This window comes from Bactrocera dorsalis, chromosome 4 (genome assembly GCF_023373825.1).
Source record: "Bactrocera dorsalis isolate Fly_Bdor chromosome 4, ASM2337382v1, whole genome shotgun sequence".
NCBI lineage: Eukaryota > Metazoa > Arthropoda > Insecta > Diptera > Tephritidae > Bactrocera > Bactrocera dorsalis.
The window spans coordinates 2,037,991-2,050,119 of record NC_064306.1 but is presented as its reverse complement, the minus strand read 5'-3'; the positions used below and the strand labels follow the sequence as shown (position 1 = coordinate 2,050,119).

Sequence of the window (12,129 nt, the reverse complement as noted above, 5' to 3'; positions counted from 1 at the left end):
ATATGTATGTATTCACAGGATCTGATAAGGGTGGTGCGCCCGCGCATGCGCTGTCGAAATGGGTTGTTGTTGTAGAAGCTTGCACATATGACATTGTATATTCAGGAAATAGCAACATGCAGAGCCAAGCAGAAAGCTCCTGCAGCTAGCTACAACGGGGTGGTTAGAGAGCTAGCGCACAAACATAAATACAAGAACTTATATACATATGTATGTACATACATATTTACAAGCACACTAGACATATATAAGTACCTTTGGGACTCACAAAACTTAAGCTTCATTGTAATTAAGCTTACCGAATCGAGCTAAACGTGGTGACTATAAATAGACACACGAGGCACACGATTTTTTGGAATTTCATACTGAAAAGTTAATACATAAAAATAAAAATAAACGGAGCAATTAAAATCTTATCATTTTGTCAATATAAAACGGGAATGTCCCGCGTTCAGTGTTGCCAGAAATCCATAAATAAAAATCCTCTAAACAGAAACATTTTAAAAACAATATTTACGTTCTAATGCAAATAACACCATAAACTCTATTCATTGTCGGCATTTATGAATATATCCATAAACATCATTAATGCGCGCTATGGTTTTCTAAATTCGAAAAACTTACTGTTTTTAGAAATATTTCTTCTTTTAATTCCAACCAATTTAATTCTCAATATTATAGAATTCATATAGGTCCAATTTCGAACAGAAACTAAGAAATTTCGTTTTATTGTTGAAAAATATATTTTTTATTAGCGTATTGACCGATTACATATACCCAAATGTTGATGGAATGGTAATTTTTCTCCCTTTGTTATCATTTATTGGTCTGATGACAATCAAAACGGACAGAAGCCGCTTTGTTCTTAAAATCCAGTATTTAGTAGAAAGAAAAGTTAAATCAAATTTACTTAACAAGCTTTTCCAAAAGAGTTATTGCTAACATTTCACAAATTATCCTGTTAATTTTATGAGATATTTAAGAAAATCCTGACTTTGAATATTTAAAAATCCCCAAAAATTAATTGCAAATTCTCCCTACGCAACCCTGCATGAATTCGCAAATCAACGTTCAAAACAGCTGGTCAAAAACTCGCTTGTTTGCATGTGTTAAAAAGGGATAACAATACTGGTTACCTGTATATAGTATAATCAGCAATAGCACAAGAAAAGACGAGGAATAGCGCAACGCATTGCTAAAGAACAAAACACAAGAAAGGAACAAACGAAGATAAGCGACTGGATGAAACGACGACATAGCAACGCGCAAAGAGGAAAAAACAAAAACGAATGTCTTTACAAAAGCAATGCAAAATACTCATTGTAATAGTTGATTTTCAACTTACAAAATTTCGTGCAATCGACACATTATGAACAGGTTAAAGAACAAATTTATTCCAACGCTCCGCTTATGCACACAATACAAACAATGAAAAATTATGCAAAACATGCGAAGGCACTAAACACTAGCGAGCATTCAGCATATCACGACATGAAAAAAATTACGAAATAATCAGCAGGCGCTGCTTTCAAGCGACAAACAAATAGAAAGAAGATTTCATGATTTGCACAAATCTTAACCAGCCTTCGCTAAGAAATTAACAACACGGACATGGCACAATAGTTAAGGCACTACCAGTAACTCTATTGAGGCGTAATAACAAGTTGACTTGGTTTGGTTTATGGGCTGCCTCGGCAGCGCAGCACCCGCTGCAGAATAGAACAGCGTGTGCTTGACGATTAACATTTTTTAAGCACAAATACAACTAACGTGCAATCAAATAACACTTCTACTCACCATTTTTGGTTAATATGCGATTTCGCCGGACACGTTAAAATGCACAAAACTATTATAATACACTTTTTTCACAACACGATCCGGAAATTATGTTCGTAAACGAGGCAACGCACAATTCACACGCTTCGCACAATTTTTTATTCCGTACCTGCCGAGATTCCGAAATCAACTGAGCCACACAGAGTTGCCGAGCAGTAAAGTTGACTTTTGCCACGTGTTGCCACTTTGAAGAATAATATATTCCACACATTGATGACTGAAAATTTAAATCAATTTCATTTTGCATCGGATAGTTTATTGATTAATTATATTTCTTGCTTATAGAAATACACATTTAGACTTTTATATGGAAATTATGTAATTTTTTACGGAAATGTGTTATGTTAATCACATTTTTTCATAATTTTATCCACACACATGTTTATCACCACCCATACAATCCACTTTGTGGAACACATGCTTTTTATTTACTGTCCACATATTTTTCCGCCAGGAAAAGGAAAAGCGCACATTTGCTTATATATATATTTAAAAGCATTACGGACGATAAAGTTCGGTTAATTGCAGAAATTTTAAATGGGAGTATGTGAACAAGCAACCTTGATCCTTGTAGAATGTGTTTTCATCAAAAAAAAACTAATTTAATTGCACAACCTGGTGCAGCTACTTCCTCTCGGTTCCGGTTACTACTGGCACGGGTGTCCGAAAATCAGCTGACATTACGGAATAAAACTTTGCTATAACTCAAGTATTCTTAAAGTTGTGTTGTCTTTTTCTAACATAACATGTCCTGACGTTAATAAGAAAGGCCTCGACAGTTCTTACGAGTGTCGGATCGACGAAACCGAAATTCGAAAAGCATTGTAGATCGGTAGCATTCCTCCTAATTACTTCAGGGATATTTGCTGTCCTTACATCAGCAACAACAACAGAACCTTAACTAGATGGTGAACAATATTTATTAAAACTGACGGTGGTTACGCTGATATCTACGTTTTGTCATGCCTTCTGAACCAGATCTTTTACACCTTTGAAATTGTTTAAGTAAAACACTTAAAATAGCCACACAATTTGTAGTAATCTTTATTTTTCTGCACACATGATAACAGTAAGCACATGAAATTTTGTGAATTTTGCTGGTGTACATTTACATATATACATATACCGTAGTATAGTAGTTTATTTCACAACACAAAAACATTTTATCTCATTAAAATGCATCACTATAAAGTACAGCAAAATGCGAGAACTTGCATGTTTCATCACGTACAATTTTTGTTTGTTTTGTTTTATTTGATTTTTCTACATATTTTGCTGAAGCTCGTTAAATGCTTATAAATTGCATCTTTTTTTGTTAAATACACATCTATTATACGTACATTTGTTTATTAGTATGTGGGCAATTTATGCATACAAATTCAATTTTATAATTAATCAATACTCAAGTACACAAATTGTTATTTCTTTGCGTATGTTAGTAATTAAAGGAACTCAAGAAGAAAAATTATTAGAAAAATTAGTTGTACTGCATTCACTATAATTTTACAAAATTACATGACTTAAATTATTATTAATAATAGCTATTTGTTCTGTTTTTTATACATTTACAAATATGTAAGTTGCTATGTGGTAAATTTCTTGTATAATATTAATAAATGTTTAAAAGTAATTTCTTTATTGTAAATGATTATGTGTAATGCTAAAATAATTAGCTTTTGTATACGCTCTATTACACAAATACACCTATACATATACAGCAATAAGTAGAAGAACATACCAGAAGACAATCGTTGCAAAAAAGAATATTTTCAATATTTTGGTGTCACAACTCGCTTTTTAAGTTAAACAGTTGCTTTGTATAAATATTAATACGTTAACTTTGCTTAGAATGTTATTTTGTGGCTTGTCCAGCAGCGCGTAAATCAAATCTATAACAGAAGACTCTGGAAATGCATACAAGTTAATTGAGAGTTAATCGTCACTTAATTAATTTTACACAAATTGTTAGCTATTCAGTAAATTGTGCCGTACAATGTATGTAGGTATGTATAAGTATATTAATCACAAACTCAATTTTTACAAACTTAATTGAATTGCGCAGCGTAGCAGCTAACGAAAATTTCGCGTGTGGCGCCGGGCCACTTAGGATTTTTTCTACTAGTTTGCGCACTAATTAAGCGATTAACTGCTTTTGGCTGCTCCTAAAACTCAACTTGTTTGTAGGTCTATCTAAATTTTGCCATTATTAGTTTCTAATGGTTGCCGGTGGACTATTGCTGACGGTTTGGTGCCAGCGTTGTTGGCCTCATTTGCATAAATTTGACTAAAGTCGTGTTCAGCGTTTGGCGTTACCGGTGAGAGATTATTATTTTTCGATTGCCTGAGTTTTTTCGGTGCAGCATCCTTTGGTTTGGGCGTTGAAAAGACCTGAAAAATGAGAAAGAAATCAAAATTGAGTTTGAAAAATAATTAGTTTAGTTCTAATTGGTATTTTAGATATTTCTACTCACTTTTAATGCGCCTTTTACCATCAAAAAGAACCAATACAATTGAGGTAGGAAGAGTATCATGATACTAATAATGCAACCTCGTGGTAAAGTGGTCAGTGCCTGAAAGGAAAACATAAAATAGTAAATTATTGAGATCAAGGTTATCTATAACGGTTTTCTAATAGACATTAACTACGAAAGGTTAATTTTGTACATGAAGAGGTATTCTCACAAAAACTATAACTGTATTTGTACGATTTTTTACATAGAAGAGGAGATCTGTTGTCAACTGAGAAACCCACTGATGTAAAGAAAGTATTTTGAGAAATAAATACGTTAAAACGAGTCAATTCCGATAATGTAGAACCAGCCAAACTACCACAGCCAAATACAGAGCGACCTACGTAATCAAAATTGTCACAGCAAGTCAAAAATATATATCTTGCGTGCAGTGAATCATACATCCTCCATGAATATAACCAATTTCTCTTTGTGATTGCAACATAACCTAATACTTCAATTTGAAATCGTATACGAGATCGCTCTCCTTTTATGTCACATCAAACACTAAAAAATAGACGCTTGTCGAGGTTTCTTACCTGCCAGAAGCTCACATTTATAGCCACACTATAACGGTACATGACATAAGGCCACATTACGACACGAAACACAAAGAAGGAACCCAACATTAGCAGACCGTTTATGATGTATGCGCGCGAGTCCTTCAAACGCATGGTACTCAGTATGCTGCGCATCGAAACAAATGGTGTGGAGAACTCCATCATGAACATGTAACTGTAAATGCAGTGACCACCGCCGCGTATGTACTAGATGAGAGAAAATATTTAATATTAATGAAAAGTCTGCAAAACTTAAGCGTAACACACTCACCGTTACAACCAACAGGCCGAAAGTGCCAATGAAAACATGATGTATCATCATCACCGGATGCGTGATCACATATTTGATGAAATCCCATTTGCCATCCTTCGGTATTTGCACGCATTCGCCATCATAATCGTAGATGTCATCGTTTTCGCGTTGCTGTGCGGACACACGTACAGGTGACTCATCACCGCTGTCACCACCAGCACTTGACACACCATTGCTGTTGTTCTTTAGTGATACGCCATTGACGCCGTTGGACGAAGTTGCGCCCGTGGCGGCTGCATTCAAACGCATCAGCTTCAATTTGTCGGCGATTTTCTGTGTGTGCACTTTGTACATGGACCAAATGTCGTACATAAAGTAAGCGGTGCCAAACCAACCATATGCTTCCATTAGGAAATGTGAGGCATACACAAACGATTTGCTGCACGTGGACTTGCATACGATGAAACCGACCAGAAAAGAGAATGTAGCCTGTATAGCGGAAACGATTCTGCAAGCGAAAAGATAGAGAATATGTGATTAAATTATTTCGCTCCTTTAGCTAAAATGTCTGCAATTCTCCAATGGCTTATAATATAAATATTATAAGTTTAGAAAAGCTATATTTCTTAAACTGAAAAAGAGATTCCTCTCGAAAGTTTACGCAACTGGAATGAACTACTCTGTAAATAATATTCAAATTTGGTAGTTAAGACTTTGAGATATTTATTAGTCTCCAGAGTTGAATACAGTCTGAAATTATAATTGTGAGGAAGAAGATTACCAGTAAAAAGAAATATATAATAGAACCAAAGACACACACCTCTGCGTGCGAAGCAAGCACAGGAGAAGATTTCCTCCGAATTCATCCTCATATAAAGATCCGCTCCCAGTTACATAGATGTTCCAAGTAAGGAAATCCGAGCGGGGATCGAGGAAAAATAGCAAGGATCATGTTAAACCACGATCTTACAAATATGGAAAGTGCACCTGGCAAACGTTTAAGACACTGTTAAGTATAGGCACAGATAAAGCGCTGTTCCGCTAGGGCCTTCAAGCAAGCAAATAGCTCGAACGAGCGCACAATCAAGTAAAAAATTATATTCCGTCAGCATGGCAACGCCACCTTTTTCCAGCAAAGGTGTTTATTTTCAAAATCTGTTTTTTAGCATTTCGACCTCTCAAAGCACAACTCGAACTTTGTCACTTTCAAATAAAATTTTTCGTAGATTAAACGTTTTCCATTTCGGAAAAAATATAAAAACAAAAATTAGGAAAAACGAACTAAATCCCCATATTAAGTGTACATATTACATAGTAAATGTTTCGGTCTCCAATGTACGAACATCATTAACTCGGCAACATGAATTTCGGAAATTTCGGTAATACTAACTGTTATCGCTACTTAACGTCGCAAGTTTTGGCAGCTTCACGTTGCGGCAATTATTATGGCCCAGATCTCTTTACGAACAAAAACCAGCCAACTTTCAATAAATATCAGGCACAGCAGGAGCGTTTACGAGTGAAACAACAACAAGCGGAACAAGACTACTTATGTCCCTCGAACTATAGCGCCTTCATCAACAGTATCAACAGTAATGTCATGCCCGATGCCGCCAATCAGGCCATACGTTTGAACCAGCAAATGGGTTTGCAACAGCTGGGTCGCAACAATGTACCTTGTCGCACCGATTGCAATGAGATCACCGACAGTTTGTGGTCTGCCGCGAAGAAGTCGAGTATTTACGTACCGGATACGGCTACTACGTGGTACGAGTGTCAGCGTGAGCAGAACATGGGCGGGAATTTGAGTGAGAAATGCAAAATGTTTGGCATCTCGTCGCGTGAGTCGTACCAACCGCATCAGCATTTGCAGTTGGCACGACCCATACGAGATGGTGAGCAGCGACTCATGGATCCGAAAAGCTTTAAGCACATCTCCCCAGAGTTTCTCAGTTTGTTGGAGGAGCACGAACAGGCCATGTTAGCTAGAAATCCATTGTATGGCGTAGACACAAAGAGTGAGCGGGCACCCTTTTGCGACGTACCTCGCGAAAGGCTTCAGAAACGCCATAAGAGTTATTCGACAACTACGGCTACTACGGCAACAACGGATAAACGTACAAGTAGGCCACAACGGCAAAGCAGAGCAAAGTCAAGATCACGACAGGATGAACGGCGCGGACTCATACAGACCATAAGCGACACATGCTTCTCAGACTCACCAAAAACCACAAAAAATAGGAATTCAAGTTTAAGGCAAAGTAAATACAATGAACGTATGGCTGGCGGGGAGGATGGAGAGTTTAGCAAAAAAAAAACTTCAACGAAACGTCACGCATAAAAATACGGTCAAATATCAAAGCCGATTTGTGTAGCGGAGGCATATTTCAACCGAAGGAAAACTATGAATTGACTGCTGCGCTGAGTTCGGGTTATCGACCCAAATCGGGAGTATCACTTTGCGGCAATATGTTGAAAGCGGAATACCGCAGAGCCACAGCGGAGCTCACGAAGAAAGTGCAAAGGAAAGAGAGTGTTATAAGCAAACGAAAGAGTAGAGAGGAAAAAGTAGCTGAAATGCATAAAATGCATAAAAAATGCGAAGATAAAGAAAATAATAAGCAAAGGTCAGAAATCAAGGACAACAATCGGCTAACGAATTACTCGGTTCGAAAAGATCTTTTCGGCCAAACGACAGTGGACAAACAACAACACGAGAGCAAACAAACAAAAGAAGGTAATAAATTGGAACTAATTTGGCATAAAAGGGATATAACACGGATGCGAGACTCCGAAATTAGCCTGCAAATGGCGAACATGCGTAGATACGCGGAGACGGAATCGCGCGGTATAGTACATGGGAAAACAAAATTAGGTTGTGAAGAGCTGGAAAGGCTTAAAGACATCGATATGCAACGAGAGCTTACGCAAATGACATATTTCCGCGCCAAAGCAGATAGAGATATTTCACAGAGCGATGCAGTGCATAGGAAGGTTACGATAGATTTTTCCTCTGAGGTGGATGATCTCGCACAAATTTCTACTGAGATGAAAAAACTGAAAATAAGTGAGTGGTCATTAAATACATCCCTACGCGTGGGAAGTAAATTCTCACACGAAACGACAGAACAACAGAAACTTTCTCACACAGAAGCTGAACTGGATAACTGTCAAGCAGAAGAACAGGCACCAGTTGTGGGCCATGTTAAGGATTTGAAGTCTAGAAAATATAAAAAGGAAGTATTTGCTGCGTCAATTGAACCACGTGATTCGTTGGAGCATATAGGTTTGGTAAAGAAACGTAGAAACACACTAAAAAGCTTCCATGCGCAACGGAAAAAGTTGAAGCGCGTGCGTGAAAATGTAATCGACGTGAAAGAAATAGAGACAAAACAGAGAAATTATTCAAAAGAATTGCATGCATCGCTTTCCAAATTGTGTGACGAGAACAGAGTTTGTGAAAAACGCAGCGTCCACTCGTATTCGAGCGCTAAATCCATACAACCGTGTACTAATCTACCAAGCAAATCCAAAACGAAAGCGAAGCTCAATGCAAGGGTCAAAGTGCCGAAAAGTACATGTAAGCACTATAGAAATAAAAATGTACCGCCAAGACGGCGTAAAGCTTGGAGAAAGTACCGAGCAAATTCCAGTCTTTGTCACGCGGGACTATACGAGCTATCTGCGCAAAATTCTCTAGAGCTTTTAAGACAGCGTCAGAAAAGTAACAAACGTCTGCTGGTCCAAACTGCAACAAGCTCTTGCGCGAAATTTAACGAATCGTTAAATTCAAGAGCTCTCCCGAAATCCGAGTTCTCTTCGTGTACAGCAGTGAGCAAAACTTCCCTAAATCACATGGCTGATGACGTTCCCTCAACAAGTAAGGCGGCCGTCAAATCACGTGCGGTCGTACAAGACTTCAAATCCACGTATTCCACATCGGACAACGAAACACGCTGTGAGCCGAGCACTTCGTCACTGGAAGAAATGTTGGTACACATCAAAACTCAACTCAAGCTGCGCCATAACAAAAAACATGGTAGCTCCGACAAAACCACCAGCAGTTGCACGCAGAAAATACGACTACAGCAACAAAAAGCAAAAGTTGCGGGAAAATCAAGTAAAGCAAAAGGCCGGTCTGCATCTAGAAAACAGATTAACAAGCCACAAAAGCGCCACAAGCACAGGCCGCTGGTAGATTCTATACGGAACAACGCATTCATACTCGGACAACAAAATCGCAGCATTGAAATCGCATACGCAACCGGCTCGCATTCTCTAAACATAAAGTCCGTGGAAAACATAACGCCGCCAGCGACACAACCGAACTGTCGAAGAAGACGCAAACTGAAGAAAAAACCGTCAAACGGTGTGCAGGAGTCAGAAGCTTGAGTCGCTTTGAAAAACTGCTCGGCTGTCTTAAACCCCCGGAAGTGTACTCATAACATATGAGCGTAGCTTGTGGAAGTGTGTCTTGTTTTCATATTATAACTCCAACCAAGAAAGCAATGTGTTTGTGGTGATTTGCAATTTACAGTTTACTTTGACTCAATTAGAAATGTCCGCTTATGTATTCAAATTGTCTCAATAAATATTCACTGTAAACGGAGTTTTTATTATTGTTTCACTGCGACCGGTAGATCAAATTTAGTTTTCAGGGGCTTCTAAGGACGTGTTCTCTTTATTTACGCTGAGTTTTTGATAAGCTTTGATTAGCTCCAAAGCTTGCAACGGAATGACAATTTAATAATCGTCAAATCTTGTGAGCAAGAACCGGCAGAACTTTAGATGAGCTTATCTAGAGCTTTAGAAGGCCATATACACGGTTGCATGGCTATCTCCACACAAGGCGGGGCAATGTACGTAGTTTACAAGAACCTGTTCAGCTGGAAGCTCTCTCTTTTTCGAAGATTTAGAATTCCTTAGGAAAGCCTGTAGGCGCAGGGAACACAGCCCCATAGTTTTAGAACTCACTGAACACATACTTTCTGCGCCAAATATGTGCTTTTATCAAACGATTTATTGAATATTGTAAATTGTCAAAATTACAAAAAAGTGAATATTTTTTATTAAATATAATTTTTTTATATTTTTTGATTGTTTCTTGCAAAAAAAAAGAGTAAATGCTATTAGTAGAAAAATTCCAGTTTAAACAATAGACCGGAACCAGTTCTAGCATGGAATATGCTATAAATTCGGGAGTGCAACAGAAACCGAGCGGTGAAACATCAGAGAGCTCAAAAAAGTGGAACACCCCAACCGGTCTGCCTCAAACCACACAGACTGCGCAACATGCAAATAAATCGCCAAACAAGCCAAATCAGGGTTGGAAGGCAACAAAAGGAAAGAATGTGCGCCAAAATGAAACAAGACGGAAAGAACTACCACATTTCGTACGCACAGAGATGGAGATCTTGAAGCACTTAAGAAGAGTTAACCGCGATTTAAGAATACTATTACAACCGAAATATAACTGTGTCTCCACACCACGAGTTAACAAAGGCCATCAACCCGTGAGACAATGTAGAGAGCCACCTGTAAGCAAGGCTGGGCAGAGCAAAGTCGGCGCTGGCGTAAGGAAAAGTCAAAACGTATTAGCAAAAGCAAGCAATGTGAAGCCAAAGAGAGCGACGCAGCAGCGTAAACCATCGGCAGGTACCAACAAGGTCGCGCCGCTGCCAACGAACCAGAGTTGTACGCGCAAACCACAGAGTGGCGTCCAAGCGCTACCGCAAAAATTCAGCACGGTAACCCGGCGCAGCACACTACAACGCCTGATGCTTTATTTTAAGCCGAAACGGAAACCCGATGCTTCTCGGCGTGCGCAAAAGCCAGCGATAAAGGATAATAATAAGAGCGATGCGAACGAAGCTATTAAATGTAAGACGGACACGCTATGCTGCAAACTCAAGCGTGGTCTACAAGGAACGCGAATTGCCAAAGAAAAAGTGGAAGCACGACACCCTACTAAACTTGCGGAGCAGCCGGTGAAGGATGTCGAAGCTTTGAAGCATAAGCTCAGTGAGGAGAAGGTGTTAAAGCAGAGAGTGATGGGAAGAGCAAGAATATTAAAACAAAAGGTGGCAAATGGAAAATCATTAAAACAGAACGTAAAAGATGAAGAGTCACCAAAACAACAAGTGAAAGCTATAGAGCCACCAAAACCCATAGCGAAAGAGGAGGAGCCTGCAAGCCCGAGCATGAAAAACGAACGAACAATTGGAGAAAAGGTGTTGGCCTTCAGATTGAATTGCTTAGGAGCAAAGTCATTGCACAAAGGAGATGAGAGTAAAAGCGCGCTGATCATTAACAAAAAACAACTTTTTTCAAGAACCCCTGAAGTGCTCGCGTCTAATGCAGAGTGTGCGCTGCAAGACCAGAAAGCAGTGCGCGAAATAGAAAGCACGATATCGCACGGGAGGTTCGGAAATTGTTTGCCGTTTTTGAAAGCTCGTAAAAAGGCGCCAGTGCGTGTGACGACATTGGAAGAAAAGGCGTCAAGTGAATCTGAGTTGAAAAAGGTGTACAAGAAGCGGAAATTTAGATATAGCACAGCAAACATTGACCACTTACCGAGCAGTAGTCATACAAACATGAAATACGTGGAAGCAATCAATGCTATAAGGCGACACAATCGGAACATTTATAAAGATCCGCATGAAACGCCAAGCACATCGTCGTTAGAGGAGTATTTTCACGTGCTCTCAGAACGCATGGCGCGCGAGCAAAAGGAAGCAGATGAGCGTAAACCAAGGCGCAGAGGTCGACGCGGCGCGGGTAATTATAATTTGCCGCGCAGAAGAGTGCGACCACCAATAAAATGAAAATGTGGCGGCTGTGAGCTTTGATATGATAATAAAGTGGATTTATGGAAGCGCTTGAGGTTCAGCGCGGAGAGTTCAGCAAGTAAAAAATATATTTAATTTCCACACAATATGATAGCATTTCAGTTATCTTGGATTGTCATCAC

General features: G+C 38.9%; 3 protein-coding genes across 5 annotated transcripts in view; 1 reads left to right on the top strand and 2 right to left on the bottom strand.

Annotated features, from left to right (window-relative positions):
- LOC105226145 (protein strawberry notch) overlaps positions 1 to 1,976 on the bottom strand; it is a 30,668-nt gene extending 28,692 nt beyond the window's left edge. The window contains exon 1 of one of the 2 annotated variants that reach the window (XM_029550138.2): positions 1,798 to 1,976. In XM_029550138.2, coding sequence (XP_029405998.2) covers positions 1,798 to 1,800 — 3 coding nt within the window. In that variant the 5' untranslated portion in view covers positions 1,801 to 1,976. The remainder of the gene's footprint in view (positions 1 to 1,797) is intronic. The other variant, XM_011204931.4, reaches the window with a different exon arrangement.
- An 880-nt stretch (positions 1,977 to 2,856) lies between these two features.
- The window catches only part of LOC105226148 (ceramide synthase), a 39,762-nt gene continuing 30,489 nt past the window's right edge, over positions 2,857 to 12,129 (bottom strand). For both annotated transcript variants that reach the window (XM_011204933.4, XM_019990238.3), the window contains exons 3-6: positions 5,178 to 5,667; positions 4,886 to 5,113; positions 4,308 to 4,406; positions 2,857 to 4,224 (exon numbers count right to left, since the gene is read on the bottom strand). In XM_011204933.4, the coding sequence (XP_011203235.1) occupies positions 4,027 to 4,224; positions 4,308 to 4,406; positions 4,886 to 5,113; positions 5,178 to 5,667 (1,015 nt within the window). In that variant the 3' untranslated portion in view covers positions 2,857 to 4,026. The remainder of the gene's footprint in view (positions 4,225 to 4,307; positions 4,407 to 4,885; positions 5,114 to 5,177; positions 5,668 to 12,129) is intronic.
- LOC109579520 (neurofilament heavy polypeptide) lies at positions 10,191 to 12,065 on the top strand. Its single transcript, XM_019990236.3, has one exon. It carries the CDS (start codon positions 10,337 to 10,339, stop codon positions 11,981 to 11,983), a length of 1,647 nt encoding a protein of 548 aa, XP_019845795.2. The 5' UTR covers positions 10,191 to 10,336; the 3' UTR covers positions 11,984 to 12,065.